Here is a 22331-nt window from a genome sequence, read left to right as displayed (position 1 = left end):
TTTGTTCTATCAATACAGTATATAAGTGCTCTTTTGACATCAAGTGTGTGTAGAGCCCTTTCTGCTAATGAATCAGGTTGAGCGAGGAATACAGGTAACAAAACTGATTGGTTAATATGAAAACTAGAAACTACTTATGGAAGGAATTTTGGGTTAGTACAAAAAACCACTCAATCTTTATGAAGTTGAAAGAAGGGTTCTCCTAAGGTTAATGCCTGTAGCTCACCAACTCACCTTAATGAAGTGATAGCAATTAGAAAGGCAACCTTCCAAGAAAGAAATTGTAATGAACAATTGTGTAACAGCTCAAAAGATGGAGCCATAAATCTTCTGAGAACAATGTTAAGGTTCCAGACAGGTGCAGGTGGTACTCTGGGTGGTATTATTCTTTGAAAGCCTTCCATAAAAGCTTTAATTACTGGAACTTTGAATAAGGATAACTGTGGTCTGTTTTGCAGATATGCAGCTACTGCCGCAAAGTGTAGTCGGATAGATGTGTAGGCTAAGCCAACTCACTGTAGATGCAAAAGATAATAAATAATATTTTGTATAGATTCATCTAGTGGATCAATTGCGGTATTCTTACAATGTAGAACAAACCTTTTCCACTTTGCTGCATAACATGCTCTAGTGGTAGGTTTTCTTGCTTCTTTAAGAATTGTCATACAATCTGGTGGAAGATTTAGGTATCCAAACTCTATGACTTCAAGAGCCAGCTCGCTAGGTTGAGCTCCTTGGGGTTTGGATGTCTGCTATCCATGGTTCTGTGCAAGATGGGTGGAAGTGAGGTGCAGCTTTTGGTGTTGAACCACGGACAGTTTAAAAAGTGTGGTGAATTATGGTTGACGAGCCTATGCGGGTGCCACTAGAATCAGTGTGAGTGATGTCTGCCTGAGTTTCCGAACCAGAAATGGAAGGAGAGGGAGAGGCGGAAAAGCGTAAGCAAATATCCCTGACCAGTTCATCCATAGGGCACTGCCTTTGGATAGATGGTGTGGGACTATAGCAGTGAGGTTTGGGTATTTTGAGTTCTCTGCTCTGGCAAAGAGGTCTATTTGTGGAAATCCCCATTTTTGGAAGTATGGAAGGAGAACCTGGGGAAGAAGTTCCCATTTGTGCACTTATGGCTGCATCCTGTTGAGGTCGGCAAATTGGTTGTGCATGCCTGGAAGGTGTTCTACCAGAAGATAAACCTTGTGATGTATTGCCAAACGCCAAATGGTCTGAGAAAGGCGTGACAACTGTAGAGTGTGTGTGTGTGTGTGTGTGTCCCGTTTTTGTACATAGCTGTCATATTGTCCATCCAGACTAGGACAACTTTCCCTATGAGATGGGGCTGTAAAGCTTTTAGTGCTAGATAAACAGCTAGAATTTCCAAGTAACTGATGTGGAGACTTTAATGTTTGGTGTCCCATAAGCTCTGAAATGTTAGATGGTGGAGATGGGCACCCCCAACCTGGGAGAGGTGCATCTGCCGTTAGTACGACTTATGGAATCGGGTCGATGAAGGGCTACTCTTTTGATAGGTTTTGTGAATTCCACCACTGCAGAGAGCGAGGAGTGGGGCTGTCTACCAATGCTAGATCTGTTAATTGAGCCTGTGATTGATTACACTGACGTGCTAAACATTTCTGCAGAGGACACGTGTAATCTTGCGTGAGGCAATATCGCAATGCATGATGCCATCATCCCTAATAGTTGCATGAAAGTCTTGACTTTTCGGTATTGGTTGTTTTGAAACTGTAGTAATTAAGTTTGAAAGCTTTGAATTCTGGCTGCATTGGGAGAAGCTAGAGCTGTGTGAGTGATTAGCGTTGCTCCCAGATATGGTCGCAGTTGTGAGGGTTGAAGTTGGGACTTTTGTGCATTGACTGTAAATCCCAATTGATGGAGAAGGTTTATGATAGCTTGAGTGTGTTACTTCTGCTGTGTGTTGGCTTTGATGAGCCAATCGTCCAGATATGGGTAGACATGAATTTGTTGTTTTCTTACATGAGCTGCTACGCATTTGGTGAATACTCAGGGTGCAGTAGTCACTCCGAATGGGAGTACTTTGAATTGATAGTGATTTCCTGCTATCACAAATCTGAGATATTTGCGATGTGCTGGGTGGGCTGGAATATGGAAGTATGCGTCCTTTAAATCTAGTGTGTCCATAAAGTCCCCTTGTTGTAGAAGTGGAGGCCCTTGTTGAAGGGTAACCATATGGAAGTGTTCTGAAAGTATGTATAGGTTTAACGGTCTGAGATCTAAGATTGGTCATAGAGACCCGTCCTTCTTTTGGATATTAGGAAGTAAAGTGAGTAAACTCCTGATCCTGGATGTTGTAATGGGACTGGTTCTATAGCTCCTTTTGTTACAAGAGCTTGTACTTCTGGTTTGAGGAGCTGTTGGTGTTGTAGCGAAAGTCTGTGATTGCGAGGTGGAACATTGGGAGCATTGCTGGTAAGCTCCATGCAATCACCATGTTGGATAAAGTCTAATACCCATTTGACGGATGTTGCGGATTGCCAAATGGGAAAGAATTGTTGTAGTCTTCCCCCGACAGGTGTAAAATGGTCGGGGGGAATTATAGGCAAGTCACAGTTTGTAGGGAGATGGAGAGGTACACATTGGTGTACCTTTACCTCTGCCTTTGAAATAGTTTCCTCTGTACCCACCTTTATAGAAACCTTTTGACGACAAGGGTTGTGTGTTTTACCTGTATGAGGATACATTGGGACCTGAGGAATTACCTTAAGATCCTCCTCTATAAAAAGGTGAAAGGAGCCTCTATTGGATGGTGACTTAACGGCTCCCATTGATTTTGCCACTCCTGTGTCCTTTTTCATTTACTCAAGTGACTCAGCTACTTGAAGTAGAAAAAGATTCTGTTTGTCAAAGGGGGCATTAAGAATAATTTGATAATTTGCTGAATTTCTAGTTTAAAACCGGAGATTAAGAGCCATGCATGCCTTCTAAGAAGAATGCTGGTGTTAATTTCCCTTGCTGCAGTATCAGCAGCATCTAGTGCACATCTGACCGAGGAATTAGATATTAATTTCCCCATCTGTACACATTTTTGTCCTTTTTTCTGGTGTTATCCTGGAAGATATTGCAGTAACTGCTCCATTTCATCCTAGTAGGCTCTATCATATCTTGCTAATAGGCCTGGTGTGTTGGCTATACGCCAGTGGTTGGTGGATTGTACAGCCACCCGTTTCCCTGATGCATCTATCAATTTAGACTCCTTGTCTGAAGGTGGTGCATCTGCTGAAGTTTGGGAATTTGCCCTATACCGAGCATTGGACAGAATTAGGAAATTTAAAGGCAACTGTCCTCTAATAAAAATTGGATCAGTTGGAGGTTTGTATTTCTTGTCCACACTTGGTGTTAAAAACACGAGCCCGTAAAGGGTCTTTAAAAATATCATCAGCATGTTGCATCAAGTCTTTTTAACATAGGTAAAGATCGTCCTATGTGATGTTCCTAAAGTTTCAAATAAAAAATCCTCGTCTTAGGATTCCTTATGTAGTGTGACCCCATGGTATGATACTGCTCAGGACTTAACTCCTGGTATGCTGTGTTGTCATCAGGAGGTGATAGCTTTGTAGGGTATAGGTCAGGATCATTATCTATTGGAGGATCAATATTGTAATCATTCCATGGATCCACTGGTGGTGGACTGTATTCACCCCTATAATAAATATCAGGCTGTGTGTGTGGAGAACCCTGTGGTGTAATATCTAAAGGGGTTGGGCCTAGTGGTCGTGAAGCTGGTGGAGGGATCTGAGGAACAGGGTGGATAGGACTTGTAGCCATGTTCTTTTTCTTCTTTAGAGGAATTTTTTAACTTGTGTCCTCTGAAGGAATGTTCCTTTTAGAAGGTGTGACATGATTAGCTATTACGTGTCTAGTGCCTGGATTAATACAGATTTTCTTCTGCTCAGGATCCAGTTTTTCCTTCATAATCTCCACAATCGGTTCTGGAGGCTTTGGAGGAGCATCATTTATTTTTGGTGCCAAACTGGTCCTGTCCTTTTTATCCTTTGGAGATGAAGGTTTCGGTGCCAAAAGTAGTTGTTCTCGACTTGGAACCGAGCCGGAAGGCTTGGCAATCTGTTTCGGTGCCGTGCCCAGGGGCGGGGAGTTAGAAGCAGTATATCGGTGCCGACCAAGGCCAGAAGGCAGGTGTGGCCCAGAAGCCTTTTGTTTGGTGAAAGAAAGTTTGAGGGGCAAACCGGCTTTGTTACTCACAGCACCCTGTCCTGCTGGAACATCTTCGGACTCTAACTCGATTTCTGGTTCCGAATCAAATTCTTGGATAGAGAAGGCCTCCTCCTCTCCCGCTGCCTCAATTTTTCATCATCGGGTATCTACTCTGAAGCTATCTGGGGTGTGTTCAATGTTCTGCCGCTGCATGTCCCTTCGTCAAGCCCTAATACAGAAAGGAGTTGATGTAGAGTGACGCGGCTAAGCCTAAAGGCCGCCAACGATGTCTCTCCCACTTTGGAAGAAAATTGAGGAGACAAGTTCGGAGTGGGAGTCTTTACTAGCAAACTCAGTGTTCTAAATGTGGAGGAAATAATAAGAACTAATCTGTCAAGCAAACATATCGTAAAATTATTAATGAAAAACACGCATAGATCATATCAGCAGAATATGATATACAGGACTTAAAGGCTAAAGCTCACAGCAGATGGGCTGTAAATCTCTACACTCTAGGTGCTCTTCCAGATCATTTGACCCAGCTGTTCCCAAATATAACCTTATCAAACAAGTTACTTACCTTCGGTAACGATATATCTGTAAGAAACAGTTATAGATTCCTTACCTTAGAATTACCCCATAGGCGTCAGGCTGGAAACTGAAAGTTTTTTTATCAGCAGTACCTTTGTGCGTCGGAAGATGGCGTTGGTCGGCCCAGCGTCCGTCGTTGGCGTCATGGTTGCCGGGATGACGTTACGTTAGCTACTTAGACGCAACCCTCGCGCGCTGACATCAGTTCTGTACACGACTTTCAGCGCCAGATACACAGAGCCATGCAAGACTGACCACTGGTGCACAAAACTAGGGCCCTGAAAGGATATCCTTAACCCTAGAAATCAGTTCGCAGAACGGGGAGGATGGGTGGGGCGGTGAGGAATCTATAACTAACTAATGTTTCTTACAGATAAATGGTTACCGAAGGTAAGTAACTTGTTCATCTGAAGAAGAAAAAAACACGTTGGATATAGATTCTTTACTTTATAATAGATACCCCAGCAATACCAACCCCAGTGGTGGGTCTGCGGACCAAGATCACACCAGAGTGTCCTGGAGAACAGAACGGCCAAAGAAGCCGTCTCTCCGGACTTGGCTGTCCAGACAGTAGTGTTTAGTAAACTTGTGCAGTGATGCCCACATAACTGCCAGACAGATGTCATGTAGAGGAACTCCTCTTCCCAAGGTAGTAGTAACTGCCTTAAACCACAATACACCAGAGCAGACCCAATCATTCTATCTCTAATCCAACACAGAAGTCAAAGAAGAATAGAGAAAAAAAGAAAAAAAAGATAAAAAGATTTTTTTTTTCTCCCACATAAAATAATCCAGTTGAGCCAATAGTCAAATGTCCTTTCAATTGAGAGCCAGGCACAATCTTGTATAAGGTCTTTCCGTTAATATTATTTTCACTTTTCAGAATACGCAGAACAGCAGCAGCCGACGTAAGTTTCGCCCCCTGGGCTTTATCAAGGCTGCAGAAAGACATACATATTGTTTTTGTACACTGTGACAACCTTAAGGTCACAATTGACAACATAACATGTGAATGTCCTCATACATAATTTAACTCAAAATGCGAGAGAACAAGTGTATTCTACATTAAATTCGTAGCACTGTTTTTTGAAACAGGCACATAACTGTGTGCTGGAGCACCCTATGGCATCTCCAACCTATTTGGTGTGCTTGTATGCTATGTAGCAACTCTCACAGATGAATATTAGCATGGCCTTTTAAAACAGTTGCAAATTGAAAAAGAAATAAAAGAAAAGAAAATGTAAATAGAAACAAAAGAAGAGAACCTCAACCCTATAGCCATATTACTAAATGTTTTAAAAATGAAGATAGCCCGTGGTCTATCTTTATATAGGAAAGTCCACTACCATTAAGGCCAATCCTACAACCATGTCTGTAAACGTGCTGGAAACGAAAATAATCTGTGGACTGTTTTTGTGTACAAAATCCACCACCATTAAAAATAATTTCTAAAATGAGGATACGAAACCTCCTCCATATTGGCAACCTATTTGTTAACCAACCGTGAAATGAGCACCCGGCCTCATCTCTAATTCGAAAGTAGGCAGGTCCGATTCTTCTCGAACCTGCTTTGTGTGTATTGGCCTCCGTAATAAGAAGTTTCTCTGTGGAGACATAACATAAGCATCTCCATCAGGAGGTACAGCCTAACATAAATCGTTCTTGAAGTAAACGCGTTATTTACCGGCACACGGTGTGCCCAAATATCGGCAGGCGCATACAGTCTTAGTGGAGGGATGCCTGGCTGCCAAGATTACATCACAGACTTCAGAGTGCAGGTCGAAAGAAGTCAACTGCAGCAGCTCAATCTCCACGCAAGGAGGTGGAGGCTGGACAGGTTCAGGTGAAGGACAGTCTCCTCCTGCTGCGACAGAAGATCCTCCTGAAGAGGCAGTTTGATTGGAAGATCGATGGCTATGTTGGGCAGCTCGGGATACCAGACTCTTTGTGCCCGGTCGCACTCTGGACAGAAGTGGTATAGGCGGAAAGGCGTACAACAGACCGCAGCTCCACTTGCGACGAAAAGCGCTGCCTAGCGAGTGTCGCCTTGGAAATTCCAATGTGCAGAATTGCTGACACTGCGCATTCTCTTCTGTGGCAAATAGATCTAACCAAGACTCTCCCCACTGTTGATAGAGACCTTGCACCACCTCCGAGTGAAGATGCCATTCGTGATCCATCATGCACCTGTGGCTGAATTAGACTGCCCTGGCGTTCAGAGAACCTGCCAGGTGTTGAACCACCAGGGATATGCCCTGATGTTCCAGCCATGTCCAGAGGGGGAGGACCTCTTGACATTGGGTCCACGACCCCACCCCGCCCTGTTTGTTGCAGTACCACATGGAGGTGGTGTTGTCCGTGAACACCTGCACCTCTCTTCCCTGGACAGAGAAATGGAATGCTTTCAGTGGAAGACTAATTGCCCCGAGCTCCAGAAGGTTGATGTGGAGCCCGGATTCCGTTGGAGACCAGAGGCCTCTGATCTCCGCCTCTCCCATGTGGCCAACCCAGCCCAGAAGGGATGCGTCCGTCACCATGGTGTGGTCTGGTTGGGGACGGGAGAGGGATATGTCATTGACCCAATCCTGGTTCGTGAGCCACCACTGTAGTTGTCATACAGTGCCCTCCGAGATCTGGACGCAATTGGACAGATTCCCATGATGCTGCGCCCACTGGAACTTCAGGTCCCACTGCAGAGCCCGCATATGCCACCTGGCATGATCGACCCGCAGGAGGCCATGAGGCTCAGCAGCCTCAAGAGTCATTCTGACCAAAACCCGGGATAGAGGTTTAAAGATCGGAATCATAGCCTGAATATCCCGGACTCGCTGTTCGGGAGGATTGACTCGAAACCGCGTTGTGTCTAGAACCGCTCCGATGAAGAGGAGCTTCTGAGAGGGAACCAGGTGTGATTTCGGCACGATGATGGAGAATCCCAGCGACATGCAGGAGGTCGGCCGTAGTCTGGAGGTGGGTAACGACTGCCTGGGGCGAGCCCGCCTTCAACAGCCAGTCGTCGAGATAGGGGGAAGACTGAAACCCCGGATCTGCGTAGATGAGCTTCGACCACCGCCATCACTTTCGTGACTTTTTAAAAGCTTTTTATTTACAAAGTGTGCACCATACCTACTATAGGAAAATACTTTGCTCACAGTAAGGACTACGTATCCCAACATGCGGCTGGGCGTGTGTAGATCTGCAGCCCTACATGCCAAGAACAGATGCATACTGGTAAGTAGCATATTCCGTTCGAGGCATATGAGCTGCAGATTACACACTTTTGCATACACTATATAGCAGTTCCCAACCTTAGCGGCGACCACTGGTATCTGTTGCAGTGGTTTGAAATAATGTTTTTAGTACAGCCTGGCCCACATTAGCTTGTTGCTTGGTTTGCACATCTACACAATAGTGTTTAGTGAAAGTGTGCGGTGTTGACCATGAAGCTGCTTTGCAGATTTCATCTAATGGGATGTTCCCTAGAAAAGCCATGGAAGCTCTTATCTTCCGTGTAGAATGGGCTTTAGGGGGAACGGATAGCGTTCGTTTTGCCTTGTGGTAGCAAATCTGAATGCATTTTACAATCCACCTAGCTATCCCTGATTTTGAGATGGGGTTGCCCTTGTGTGGTGGAGAGAAAGAGAAAAACAGTTGTTTGGTCTTTCTGAAAGGTTGTGTTCTTTGGATATAGTAAAGTAAGGCTCGTTTGACATCTAGCGTGTGTAGAGCCCTTTCTGCAACAGTCTGAGGTTGCGAGAAAAATACTGGTAATTCTACAGATTGGTTTAGGTGAAAAGGGGAACTGACTAGGTAGGAATTTTGGGTTGGTACGGAGAACAACCTTGTTCTGGTGCATTTGAAGAAAAGTTTCTTGTATGGTAAGTGCTTGTATCTCACTGACCCTTCCAAGGGAAGTGATGGCTACAAGGAAGGCTGTTCTCCATGTGAGGAATTGCAGTTCGCATTTATGCAAAGGTTCTAAGGGAGGCCCCATCAGCCTTGTGAGAACGATATTTAAGTTCCACACAGGTGAGGGTGGTACTCTGGGGGGAATTATTCTTTTCAGGCCTTCCATGAAGGCTTTAATGGCAGGTACTCTGAAAAGTGATAGGTGCTGCCTGTTTTGTAGGTAAGCTGCAATTGCTGCGAGGTGTAGCCGAATGGAAGTATAGGCTAGATTACACCTTTGTAGGTGGAGTAAGTAGCATATGATGTGTTGTAGAGACACGTCTAGAGGATTGATTGTGTTATGGCAATAAACAACAAATCTTTTCCACTTGGCAGCGTAGCAGGCTCTAGTGGTAGGGCGTCTAGCTTCTCTGATGATATTCATACAGTCAGGGGGAAGGTTTAGGTATCCAAATTCTAGCATTTCAGGAGTCAGATCGCAAGGTTGAGCTGAGCTGGGTCCTGGTGTCTGATCTCTCCATGGTTTTGGGTTAGGAGGCATGGTGAGAGGTGTAGCTTTTGGTGTGGTACTACCGAGAGTTCCAGGAGCGTGGTGTACCACGGTTGACTGGCCCATGTTGGAGCTACTAGGATCAGCATGAGGGAATGCTGTTGGAGCTTTCGCACCACTAATGGAATTAGTGTGAGAGGTGGAAAAGCGTACGCAAATTTGCCTGACTAGTTCATCCATATCGCTTTTCCTTTGGACAATGGGTGTGGGTATCTGGCGGCGAAGCTTGGGCATTTTTTGTTTTCGTGCGTGGCGAAGAGGTCTATCTGTGGATGCCCCCACATTTGAAAGAACGGGTGAAGAACCTGCGGGTGAAGAACAAGTTACTTACCTTCGGTAACGATGTATCTGTAAGAAACATTAGTTAGATTCCTCACTTTAGAATATCCCCAGGCGTCAGACTGGATCCGGAAGATTTTTCGTCAGCAATACCCCTTGCGCGTCGCTAGGAGTCGTCTGCGGCTCCGCGTCCGCCGGAATGACGTCGGAGTACTTAGACGCCGCCCTCGCGCGCTGACGTCAGTTCTTGTACATAGCTTTCCGCGCCAGGAACGCAGAGCCATGCAAAGACCGACACTGGTGCCAAAAATAAAATCTAGGGGCCTGAAAAGGATAACCTTAACCCTAGATGTCAGTTCGCAGAACGGGGAGGATGGGTGGGTCGGTGAGGAATCTAACTAACTAATGTTTCTTACAGATACATCGTTACCGAAGGTAAGTAACTTGTTCATCTGAAAGAAACACGTTAGTTAGATTCCTCACCTTAGAATAGATACCCAAGCAATACCGTCCCCGGTGGTGGGTCTGCGAACCAAGATCACACCAGAAAGTCCTGGAGGACAGAACGGCCAAAGAAGCCATCCCTCCGGACTTGGCTGTCAAGGCAATAATGCCTGGCAAACGTGTGTAGCGAAGCCCACGTTGCCGCCTGACAGATGTCCTGCAAAGGGACACCTCGTCCCAAAGCAGTAGTAGCCGCCGTGGCCCAAGTAGAATGGGCGCGCAGCCCAACAGGAGGGTCATTTTTTGCCAAGGAATAACAAATTTTGATGCACAAAACGACCCACCGAGAGATGGTCCGTTTGTGCACCGCTTTCCCCTTCTTAGCACCCACGTATCCAACGAAAAGTTGGTCGTCCACCCGGAACTGCTTTGTGCGGTCCAAATAAAAGGAGAGCACACGTTTTGGGTCCAGACGGTGGAGCCTCTCTTCCTCTTTGGAAGGATGCGGAGGCGGAAAGAAGGTGGGCAAGGTGACAGACTGCCCAAGATGAAATGGAAGAAAGGAGGGACGAGGCCGGAGGACAACCTTGTCCGGATAAACAGAGAGAAAAGGAGGCTTTGAAGATAAAGCCTGGAGCTCACTCACCCGTCTAGCCGAGGGGATGGCTACCAGAAAAGCAGTCTTAAGCGTCAGCAGACGAAGAGGACAATTATGAAGAGGCTCAAAGGGAGTGCACATTAGAAATGTGAGAACAAGATTCAAGTCCCACTGAGGCATTACAAAAGGGACAGGAGGGAACGTGTGAGTAATGCCCTTTAGAAAGCGTGTAACAACAGGGGACTTGAAAAGAGAATGCTGATCAGGAAGCCGCAAGAAGGCAGAGATGGCAGCAAGATAACCTTTCAGGGTGCCCAGGGCAGAGCCCTGCCGGGCCAGAGAAAGAAGAAACAGTAGAACCTCAGAAAGAGGGGCGGAAAGGGGATCCACAGCCTTTGCTGTGCACCATGCCACAAATTTGTTCCACCAGCAGGCGTATACCGTCTTTGTGGAGGGACGCCTGGCTGCCAGAATGATATCACAGACTACAGGAGGCAAGTCAAATGGCATCAACTGCCGCCGCTTAATCTCCACGCATGGAGGTGGAGGCTGGACAGGTTCGGGTGGACGACCGTCCCCTGCTGCTGCGACAGAAGATCCTCCCGAAGGGGCAGACGTATCGGAGGATCGGTCAACATACTGAGTAGCTCGGGATACCAGTACCTTCGTGCCCAATCCGGAGCCACCAAGATGACTTGGGCCCGGTCGTGCCTGATCTTCTTCAGCACTCTGGGCAGAAGTGGTATAGGCGGAAAGGCGTACAACAGACCGCAACTCCACTCGTGACGAAAAGCGTCGCCGAGCGAGTGCCGCCTTGGACATTGTGCGTTTCTCTTCGGTGGCGAATAGATCTAACCAAGGCTCTCCCCACTGCTGAAAGAGACCTTGCGCCACTTCGGAGTTCAGACGCCATTCGTGATCCATCATGCACCGGCGGCTGAGTTCGTCTGCTCTGGCGTTCAGAGAGCCCGCCAGATGTTTAACCACTAGGGTGACGCCCTGGTGTTCCAGCCACGTCCAGAGGCGCAGAGCCTCCTGACAAAGGGTCCACGACCCCACCCCGCCCTATTTGTTGCAATACCACATGGCGGTGGTGTTGTCCGTGAACACCTGCACGACACTTCCCCTGACAGAGGGAAGGAAGGCTTTCAGTGCAAGCCGGATCGCTCTCAACTCCAACAGGTTGATGTGGAGACGAGACTCCACCGGAGATCAGAGGCCTCTGATCTCCGCCTCTCCCATATGGCCACCCCATCCCAGGAGGGACGCATCCGTCACTACGACATGCTCCGGTTGGGGAAGGGAGAGGCTTCTGCCCATGACCCAATCGCGGTCCGTGAGCCACCACTGCAACTGCTGTGCAGTGCCCTCCGAGATCAAGACATGGTCGGACAGGTTGCCGTGATTCTGGGCCCACGGAAACTTCAGGTCCCACTGCAGAGCCCGCATGCGCCGCCTGGCGTGATGCACTAGTAGGATGCAGGAGGCCATCAGCCCCAGAAGCCGCAACACTAGCCTGACCGAAACCCAGGATAGAGGCCGAAAGATGGGAATCAGGGCCTGAATATCCCGGACCCGCTGTTCCGGTGGATAGACCCGGAACTGCGCCGAATCGAGAACTGCTCCGATGAAGAGGAGCTTCTGAGAGGGACTCAAGTGTGACTTCGGCACGTTGATGGAAAATCCCAGCAAATGCAGGAGATCCGCCGTAGTCTGGAGGTGGGTGACGACTGTCTGGGGCGAGCCCGCCTTCAACAACCAGTCGTCGAGATAGGGGAAGACTGGAACCCCTGATCTGCGCAGACGAGCTGCGACCACCGCCATCACTTTCGTGAACACCCGAGGGGCACTGGTGAGGCCGAAGGGGAGCACGGTAAACTGAAAGTGCTCTTGGCCCACCGTGAACCGCAGGTAACGCCGGTGGGCCGGCAGGACGGGGATGTGGAAATATGCGTCCTGCAAGTCCAACGCTACCATCCAGTCTCCAGGGTCTAGGGCAGCTAGAACCTGAGCCAAAGTTAACATTTTGAATCTTTTCTTCCGGAGGAAGGCATTGACGTTCCGGAGGTCCAAGATAGGGCGCAGGCCCCCTTTGCCCTTCTTGGGCACCAGAAAGTAGTGGGAATAACAACCACGACCTACTTCTGGGCTCGGAACGCGCTCGACGGCCCCCTTGGCCAAGAGGGCCGAAACTTCCTCGTGGAGAAGATTCAAATGATCCCCTGAGATACGGTGGTGCTGCGGTGGCATGGCTGTAGGGGTCGTCTCGAAGGGGAGGGAGTAGCCCCTTCGGACGATTTGCAGCACCCACCTGTCCGATGTGATGGACCGCCAGTGGAGCAGGTGATGGTGAACTCTGCCGCCCACTGGCGTGGAATGGGCCTGAAAGCTCGGACTAGGAAGGCTTTGAGGCGGATGCTGCCGGGGTGGATGTGGGCTGACCTAGTCGTCCTCCAGAACCGCCTCGGCGGAAACCACGTCCGCGACCGCGCGCAGGTTGGTTCTGCGGCTGGTGGCTAGGCGTACGTGAGGAGGCACCCCTTCCTTGGCCACGAAAGGGGCGAAAGGCGGAAGTTTGCGACCGCGGGCCGAGAGGCCCAAGGACTTGGCCGTAGCCCGGGAGTCCTTAAAGCGATTCAGCGCACTGTCCGCTTTCTCGCCAAAAAGGCGAGTGCCATCAAAGGGCATGTCCATGAGAGCGCTCTGGACATCGCCCGAAAATGACGTGGACCGCAGCCAGGCGTGACGTCTAAGTGCCACTGTGGTAGAAATTGCCCTACCCAGCGAGTCCGTAGTGTCAAGCCCACATCGGATAGCGTGACGTGCTGCATCCCTCCCATCGGCCAGAGCCTGGGTAAGTCGTGTCCGGACCTCCTCCGGACACAGGGGCAGCACGTCCTCCACCGCATCCCACAGAGAGTGGGAATAACGGTCCAAGAGACAGGCGGTGTTCAAAGACCGCAGGCCCAAAGTAAGGGAAGAGAACAGCTTCTTGCCAAACTGTTCCAGTCTCTTGGAATCCCGGTCCGGCGGAGCGGTCGGGAAGGAGGATTGGGAGGTAGAGGCCTGGATAACCAGGCTCTCGGGGGTAGGGTGTTGGGACAGAAAACTGGGGTCGCCCGGAGCAGGGCGGTGGCGCCTGGCGACGTTCCTGTCCACAGGAGGAACTGTGGAGGGCTTGGACCAGGTGCCCTGCAGAACGTCAATGAGGGCCTCATTGAATTGCAGCAGAGGCTCAGTGGAGCTTGCTGCAGACTGAAGCACCTCAGTGAGGACGTTAGTCCGCACAGCCACGGCAGGTAGCTCGAGCCCAAGGGCTGCGGCCGCCTTGCGCAGCACCACAGAGAAAGCAGCGCCCTCCTCCGAAGCCACAGTCGGAGGAGAGACGAATCCAGTGTCCGGAGAGGTATCCAGGCCACTGGCCTCCCCCAGTTCATCTGCCCAGTCCTGTGACATTTGAGCCTGAGCGGCCATAGGATCCTCGGATCCCTCCCAGTTGTCCCCATCATCCGATTCCTGGTATACAGGAGGAAGGAACGGAGCCGGGCGGTAGACATAATGTGTCTCTAGCGGCGCCTAACGCGGCGTCCATCGACACCGTAGCGGCGCCGGGCCCGGAGCGGGACTGAACTGGGGCTCGACGTCGAGCGGAGTCGGCGTTGGGGGTGGTACCGGTGTCGACGCCGGCGGAGGAGGCGTGACGAGGTCGACCGGCGTCGGCGGGGACTCGGGAACGGGTCCCTCGGGCGCTTGCGGCCGGAGCCGTCAACGGTGCCGGGGCCGGAGCCGCCGGCAGGCAAGGCAGCCCTGTCGGATCCGCGGGGCCCGAAGGCGCACCAGCGGGCGCCGACGGCGGAGCCAGGCTCCTCATGGCCGAGAGGAAGGCACTGACCTCCGCCGGCGTCGCGTCAGTCCCAGGGACCGGCGGGTATGGGGACTTGCGCGGCGCCTGCGGCTCCGCTGGAGCCGCGGGGGTGGAACCACCTTGACCCTCGGCCGAGTCGCGCGACCGGCGAGGGGAGTCCGAAGAGCGGTGTCGCCTCTTGGACTTCTTGGAATGCTTCGACTTACCCGAAGACTTGGATCCCGACGACCGATGGTGACGTCGGCTGCGGCTCCGCGACCGATCCTTGGACCTCCTCCTGGACCGGGATCGAGAGGCTCGCGGGGCCGAGTGGCGAATCTCGAGAAGCTTACGGGACCGCTCCCGTCTAGCCTTCGAGGTCAGGGCCTTGCAGTCCGAACACGACTCCGCGTCGTGGTCGAGGCCCAAGCAGTAAAGGCACCGGCAGTGATGGTCCGTAACCGACATCAAGCGGCTAGTCAGCACAGGCTTTAAACCCAGGCATCCTACAGGCACCGAAGTCGACAAGATCAAAAGGATCGAAAAAGTTAGTCAAAAAATGACTAAAGGGGTAGCTCTCCCGGATCTGCGCTTACTGGCGCGGAAAAAAGAACTGACGTCAGCGCGCGAGGGCGGCGTCTAAGTACTCCGACGACGTCATTCCGGCGCACGACGCCGACGACGGACGCGGAGCCGCAGACGTCGCCTAGCGACGCACAAGGGGTATTGCTGACGAAAAATCTTCCGGATCCAGTCTGACGCCTGGGGATATTCTAAGGTGAGGAATCTAACTAACGTGTTTCTTTCAGATGTTCCCACTCGCAGATCTGTTGCGTCTGCCTGCTGAGCAGATCTGCCATGGTGTTTTGGACTCCTGGGACATGTTGGGCTAGGAGAAAGATTTTGTGTGGAATTGCCCATCTCCATATGCTCTGTGCTAATTGAGAGAGCTGTGGAGAGTGTGTGCCGCCTTGTTTTTGAATATAATACATGGCCGTCATGTTGTCTGTGCGAATGACTACTTCCTTGCCTGAAATCCGTGATAGAAAGGATTTTAGGGCTAGAAAGATTGCTAGTAACTCCAGATGGTTGATATGGAGTAACTTTTGTTGAGGCGTCCATGTGCCCTGCACTGTGAGGTGTAATAGGTGAGCTCCCCAGCCGGAGAGCGATGCGTCCGTTGTTAGTATTATCTGGGGAACCGGGTCCAGGAACGGTCTACCTTTGGAAAGGTTTGTGCTGTTCCACCACTGCAGAGAGCATTGGGTACGACCGTCTACCAACACCAGATCTGTCAGTTGCCCCTGGGCCTGGTTCCATTGGCACGCTAAGCACTCTTGGAGTGGACGCATCTGGATTCCTGCGTGAGGCACTATGAAAATGCAAGAGGCCATCATCCCTATCAGTTGCATAAACACTCTTGCTGGAAGGAAATGTTGCAGTACGAATTTTTGTTGCAAAGCCTGAATGCTTGCAATCCTGGCCGGATTGAGGTAGGCTATTGCTTTTGAGGTGTCTATGGTAGCACCGAGGTATTGCGTTATGTGGGACCGTGAAGCCTAGTTGGTGAAGTAGTTGGATTGTGGTGGCGGTGTGGTGTACACATTGGTTGTATGAAGTGGCTTTTATCAATCAGTCGTCCAAGTATGGGAAGACGTGAATGTGCTGTCTTCTGAGGTGTGCCGCCACCACCGCTAGGCACTTGGTGAATACCCATGGTGCTGTTGTGACTCCGAATGGGAGCACCTTGAACTGGTAGTGTTGTCCGTCCACTACAAATCTGAGGTACTTTCTGTGAGCATGGTGTACTGGAATGTGGAAGTATGCGTCTTTCAAGTCCAGTGTGGTAAGAAAGTTGTTCTGGGAGAGGAGCAGAAGTACCTGCTGAAGCGTTAACATGTGAAAATGGGCTGAGTGTATGTATGTGTTTAGGGGTCGGAGATCTAGAATAGGTCGTAGAGTCTCGTCCCTTTTTGGTATTAGAAAATATAGGGAGTAGACCCCTAAATTTTGTTGATTGACGGGAACGTGTTCTATTGCCTGTTTTTGTAGGAGGGAGATTACCTCCTGCTTTAGTAATGTGGAATGTTCTTGTGACATTGGGCGTTGCCTGGGTGGAATGTTTGGGGGGGTAGATGTCAATTCCAGGCAGTATCCTAACCGAATAATTTGGGTCACCCATCTGTCTGAGGTGATGGTCTCCCAGACATGAAGGAAATTTTGAAGTCTGCCCCCGACCGGAGTGGGATGGTCTGGAGGGAGCGGGGGGAAGTCATTGGGTAGGCGGTGTGGCAGAGCGGGCGGTATTTGTTTTGCCTCTGCCTTTATTATTGTTGCCCCTATAGCCACCTCTTTGATAACCCCTTGTGAAGGTGGACTGAGTGGGGGATTTGTAGGAAGTGGACGCGTTATCTGAGTAGCCTCTAGATGTACTCCGAAAGGAAGAGCGGCGAAAAGAGCGCCTAGGATGGTGTGACTGTAGGGCTCCCATGGACTTTGCCGTATCCGTGTCCTTCTTAATTTTTTCGAGGGCCTCATCTACCTTTGGGCCGAATAGGTGTTCCTGGTCAAAGGGGTGATTAAGGATGGAGGCTTGTACCTCTGGTTTAAATCCTGATATTCTTAGCCAAGCATGGCGACGGAGGAGGATGCTAGTATTAATGGCCCTAGAGGCTGTGTCTGCTGCATCTAAGGCACAGCGTATAGAGGTGTTAGTTATTGTCTTACCCTCTTGAATTAATTCATTGGCCCTAGTTTTATATTTTTCAGGGAGGTGGTGCATTATGTTTTCTAATTCATCATAATGTGCCCTATCATATCTGGCCAATAGCGCTTGGGTGTTGGCGATACGCCATATATTGGCTGCCTGTGACGCAGTGCGCTTTCCTGATGCGTCCAGTAGCTTTGACTCTTTGTCAGGTGGTGGTGCTTCGCCTGACGCCCGAGAATTTGTTCTTTTTCGTGCAGTGGAAACCACTAGGGAATCTAGTGGCGCTGGCCCTTTGATGTAGGAGGGACCTGTGGGGGCAGCTTTGTATTTTTTGTCGATGCGCTGGTTAATGACCCTGGCCCTAACTGGGTCTTTAAAAACCTCTGGCGCATGCTTTACCACCCCTTAAGCATAGGTAATATGGAGGTAGACCTATGTGTGCTATCAAATGTGTCGAGGAGGAAATCCTCCTCCATGAGGTCAGTGTGCAAGTCTACCCCGTGATAGTGCGCCGCCCTTTGAAGTAGGTGGTGGAACCCTAATGAGTCTTCCGGTGGAGATGGCCTGGAAGGGTAAAGGTCATCTTGTGGGACGTAGGGGATATCTGGGTTATTGTAGTCGTCCAATGGGTCTGGGGATCCTGTAGGGGTGGGGTCTTGGGGCACATCCCCTATATCGTGATATGGGTCCCCCTGATCATCATCGTCTGGAGACGGGGTCGGAGAGCGATGAGGTGGGGGTGGAGAGGGCGGAGGGGGGTGAGGTGGAGAGGGTGGAGGAGGTGGGGAAGGTATTCTGAAAGGAGAGGTAGCAGAGTCCTTCCTCTTTGGAGGTGGAGGCGGAGCTGGTTTGTCCAAATGTCTCTTTTTGGAAGAGAGTGCCAAATGTCCAGTTTTTGGATCCTTGGTGAGAGTCTTTTGCATGGGATCTGGTGTAAATAGTTCCTGTGAAAGTGTTTGGTCCGTCGGCGTCGAAGACGTCGGGCCGATGTCTTTTTAGGCTTTTCCGTGCCTGTGTTCTTAGCACCGGATTTGGGAACATCCGATATCTTGGTTGGCGCCGAGATGGACTTCGGCTTGGAAGTGTCGGTGCCGAGGGCCTTATGGGGTTTGGTCGGTACCAAAGATGGCGTCGGTACGGAAGAGCTGGGTTTCGACCCCGAAGGCTTCGGTGCGGAGCTCGGTGTCGAGGTAGAGGTTGGTTTCTTTTTCGGTGCCGAAGTGTGTTTCTCGGCACCGCTGGTAGGCTGGCTCGAGCCCGAGCCGCCGGAAGGCTTACTTGGCTTCTTCACCGGGCCCGAAGGTGGGGTGTGTGAAGCAGTATCTCTGGTCTTGCTTAGGCCCGGCGGCGTAGGCGTGACCGAAGCCTTTTTGGGTGTTGGCGCGGGTGTGTGTGTGTGTGGGGGGGAGGGGGGAGGGGATAGTACTCACGACCATCTGCGCCGGTGTGATGTCTTCCACATCGGATTCGTCGGCCTCGGAAGCACTGACGAGGTCGTCTTCGGTGCGCTGCTGCCCCGGATCTTTGATGTCGTCTCCGAAGATATCGAATGGAACGGAGGTCGAGGAGTGTGCCATGTTCCTTCCGACTCTTCGGTCTCGAATAGTCTGTTTCGATTTGGAAAGACTTACAGGCCGGACAGTCTCGAGCCTCGTGTTCAGGGGAGAGGCAGAGGTTGCTTACCTCATGAAGATCGGTGTGGGGGAATTTGGACCCACATCGAGGGCACTTTTTGAATGGAGTTCTTTCCATCAGCCGGGACCGGAGCTTGGGTAGGCCCAAAGGCCGCCGTCGACGACTGGAACCGAAGATTTGTCGATGAGAAGGTGCGTTGATTGAGGAGATCGCGATCGAAACAATACCGCGATTTGAGGTGAGGATTCCGCTTCGATCGTCGAACTGGAAAATCTTCGGTACCGGAGCGGGAAGATTACATCCGAGCCCGATGGCGGAAAAAAACAATCTGAGGATGGAGCCGAAGCCCATGCGCAATACAATCCAAAGGAGGAGTCACCGACCTTGTGACTTCCAAAGACTTTCCAAGAGGAAGAACAAACTGCAAACATCCGGGCCCAACACCAGATGGCGATCTATGCAAAAGTGTGTAATCTGCAGCTCATATGCCTCGAACATTTGTATATTCGGCCCGGAGCACTTTTGGATTATTGTGCACTTAGGGAATGATGACTATGGAGCAGAAAATCTGTAGGTAAACAATTGCTATTTAATAATTTAGTAATTTTTAAATCTGGATTATTGATGAACAGGTCATTGGGGGGGGGGGGGAGAGGGGGAGTAGAGGTGAACAAGTCTTTCCATGGGGAGACCATGTAAGTAAGGAAAACTACAGGATAGGAGGGAGGGGGGGTTGGGAGGGAATATCTGTGTTATGTTGTAATGATTTTAATTAATGTAACAAATAAAATGTCTTCCCTTCCATATGAGATGGCTATCAGTCAATTACTAAAGGAGCGGTCAAGCGCACAGGCTTAATTCCCTCTTTATTCTATAAAACATAATTGGGAGCATTTATTAAATGGATTGTCAAGCACACAGACTATTCTATAAAACAGTCTGAGTATTTGACTGATTGATGGCTGACTGAGGTATACGTTTATTCATAATGTTTGGTGTGAAGGCACTAAAGACAGATGTGCAGGTAACTGACCAATATTTGAGACACTTGAAGCAAGGCTTTCATCATGTAATTTTAGTAGGCAGCAACCCTGGATACTGTCAAAATGTTTTAGAAGAATCTTTGGTAGTGGTGAAATTGGTACGAGCTGAGCTTCAGATCAGTGTCAAAGGGGACAGAAAAACAGGAACTTATGTCAGTACGCAGAGTTGGCATCTATATGAAGTTCTGTGTGATCATGTTTGGAGGTGGGACAGAGTAAGAAGGAGGTTGATGTATGCATGCATGTTGTATTTCTATAGCGCATGTCTATGCAAAAAAGGAGCAATGCGTTGTATAGGAACAAAGACTAGCATAAATTCTACAAGTGATCGGAAAGGTTGCTAGTTTGTGGATCGTTTATACTATTTATGTGCCATTTCCATACACTTAACCTAAAAGGCAGTGGACATAGTTGATGGCAACTCCTTCGGACGCTGCAACTCCTGGAAGGGTTTGCTAAATCAGTTAGATGCCGTGAGAAATTGTGAGTGTGTGTGGTGGGGAGAGGGAGGGTGTGGGTGTTCACAAGTTGGGGAATCTGCATTTGGAAGTTTCCATAAAAAAATGCATTCTCTAGGGAAATACACCATCTGAAAACAGAGTACTTTTAGCTAATGATATCGGAGTCAGAGTGCTACTAGATCAGATTGAGGCCAGTCAAACACCGGTCTTCAAACATTAACTTAGAAAAAAAACATCACCGTTCCTTATATTTAGCCCTATTAGGATAGTGAACATAATTTAAAGTAATGTTAAATATGATTTACCTGGAGAGGCTGTCATTCTGGAGGGGAAAAAGCAGAAAACAGTTAGTACTATTGCATTTAAAAACATTTTCACGAATAACAAATAGCTTTATCAGAAATAGATGTGCTTTTAAAAAGGCGTTTTAGAGTTATGCTTTGAGTTACATGGCCAGCAAAAGTAGGTGGACAAGCAAGAGAAAACACTGCAACAATGTTAATTTCAGATCTGGAGACATTTTAGACGAGCAGGTTGCAAAACTTAAGCAATAAACGGTGCATGAGCAATTCAATACACAAAAATACAAGCCAAACCTAAAGAAAAACAAGCATTTGCAATGCAATAGGTCTCACATTTCTTAAAGTTAGAGCTGTTGGCGTTTAAAATGTTTTTTACTTTTTTATTTGAAGTGGAGTGGAGTGACCATATTTGCATAGCGCTGTTGCCATTGGTATGACCTTGTGGTGCTGGAGAACGAGTCACTGTAAATTAGGTTATGAGGAGGGGAGATGAGTGTAATATACTGCTTGGAAAAAAAAGTAACATCCTGGAAGAAGCAAACACTAATAGGGAATGCAAGATCAAGTAAAGCATGTGAATTGTAAGCAGGAACAATATTGTTACTGTGGGGCTCGCAGACTGCTGTGATGTGCCGCTGGTGATTAACCTTATTTTTATAGCCCACTTGCTAAAAGTTTTGTGGCCACTTCGTAGCACTGTAAATATAGGGCCTTGTGATGACCCACTTCAATGTTATGCATTTCATCAATATCAGACGGAAGAGGCAGGGTTGGCCTTGTGGGGGACTTGAACCTGTAGGCTTCTGACATATCTCGCCAGTAAGCTGCTGAGCTTTGAACGGGAAGTAAACACTGAAGGGCAGGCCTGCTCAACCTTGTGCTATATTCTAGCTACCCTTGTTGCAAATACAAGTAGTATGGACCCGGGCCAGGGACGGCAAAGCCGGACCCAATGGAGGCCCGGGTAGAACGCCGGCCGGCGGCGGGACCCCCCGTGCCCCTACAATTAAAGTCCCGGCTAGGCCAGGGAGGGCCAAGATTGGCCCGCAAACAAAGTAAGCTCCCCCCTATCAGGGGACGAGCAAGGAAGGCAAAGAGGTGGTTAAAAGAGGGGCCAACGGCCCAGAAAGGCACATTTCAATTCTCCTTGCAAAAGAAGAGAGGACGAAGACGAAAGGAATGCCGCCAGCAGGAATCCCAGCAAAGGAGAAGCAACATCCACGGGGGAGGAGAATGAACGTGAAAGAAGTCGACGCGCTGGAAAAGAAGCAGGGACGCTGGCGAGGAGGCGACGAACATAGGCAGGACGGCACTAGCACCTGTAGCCAGAACGGCGGTGTTTGGCGCTATCAAGCCATGTCCCGGGGCTCTAAGGCAGCAGGCTTGCAACAGGGACACCTCGAGTCAACGCGATGGATCGGAAGAGACACAGCCAGGAAGCAAAAGATTGTGTCCCGGTCTCATGGGAGGGTGGCCAGATAACGCGCCGCACGATGGGTCAGAGCGGTCGACGGTGCCCCTGAGGACGATGGCGTTATCACAATGTAAGTAAGGGCCGGGATTTCCATAACAGTAATGGACCGGGTGGGGGGCGCATTAAAGCCATTGTTAATCTGCATAATGCAAGTGCAGCCAGGACGGGGCTGTGAGCGGCGCCTAGGGCCTGTAATACTAAGAATATAGAAGGCTATGTGGCGTATACGTCTTCCCGACGGCATTTGTCAGGGCACATGAAAAAACGGGCGCATGTTAGAATGAGATTGCCATCTCAGTCCAG

General features: G+C 49.6%; 1 protein-coding gene across 6 annotated transcripts in view; it reads right to left on the bottom strand.

Moving 5' to 3' along the window:
* The window catches only part of PPP1R12A (protein phosphatase 1 regulatory subunit 12A), a 1183401-nt gene that overhangs the window by 132942 nt on the left and 1028128 nt on the right, over nt 1–22331 (bottom strand). For all 6 annotated transcript variants that reach the window (XM_085652988.1, XM_085652990.1, XM_085652986.1 and 3 more), the window contains one exon: nt 20558–20574. In XM_085652988.1, coding sequence (XP_085509114.1) covers nt 20558–20574 — 17 coding nt within the window. The remainder of the gene's footprint in view (nt 1–20557; nt 20575–22331) is intronic.

This window comes from Triturus cristatus, chromosome 4_1 (genome assembly GCF_964204655.1).
Source record: "Triturus cristatus chromosome 4_1, aTriCri1.1, whole genome shotgun sequence".
Taxonomy (NCBI): domain Eukaryota; kingdom Metazoa; phylum Chordata; class Amphibia; order Caudata; family Salamandridae; genus Triturus; species Triturus cristatus.
Note: the sequence above shows the minus strand (reverse complement) of the source record. Positions and strands in the feature narration are given on the sequence as shown.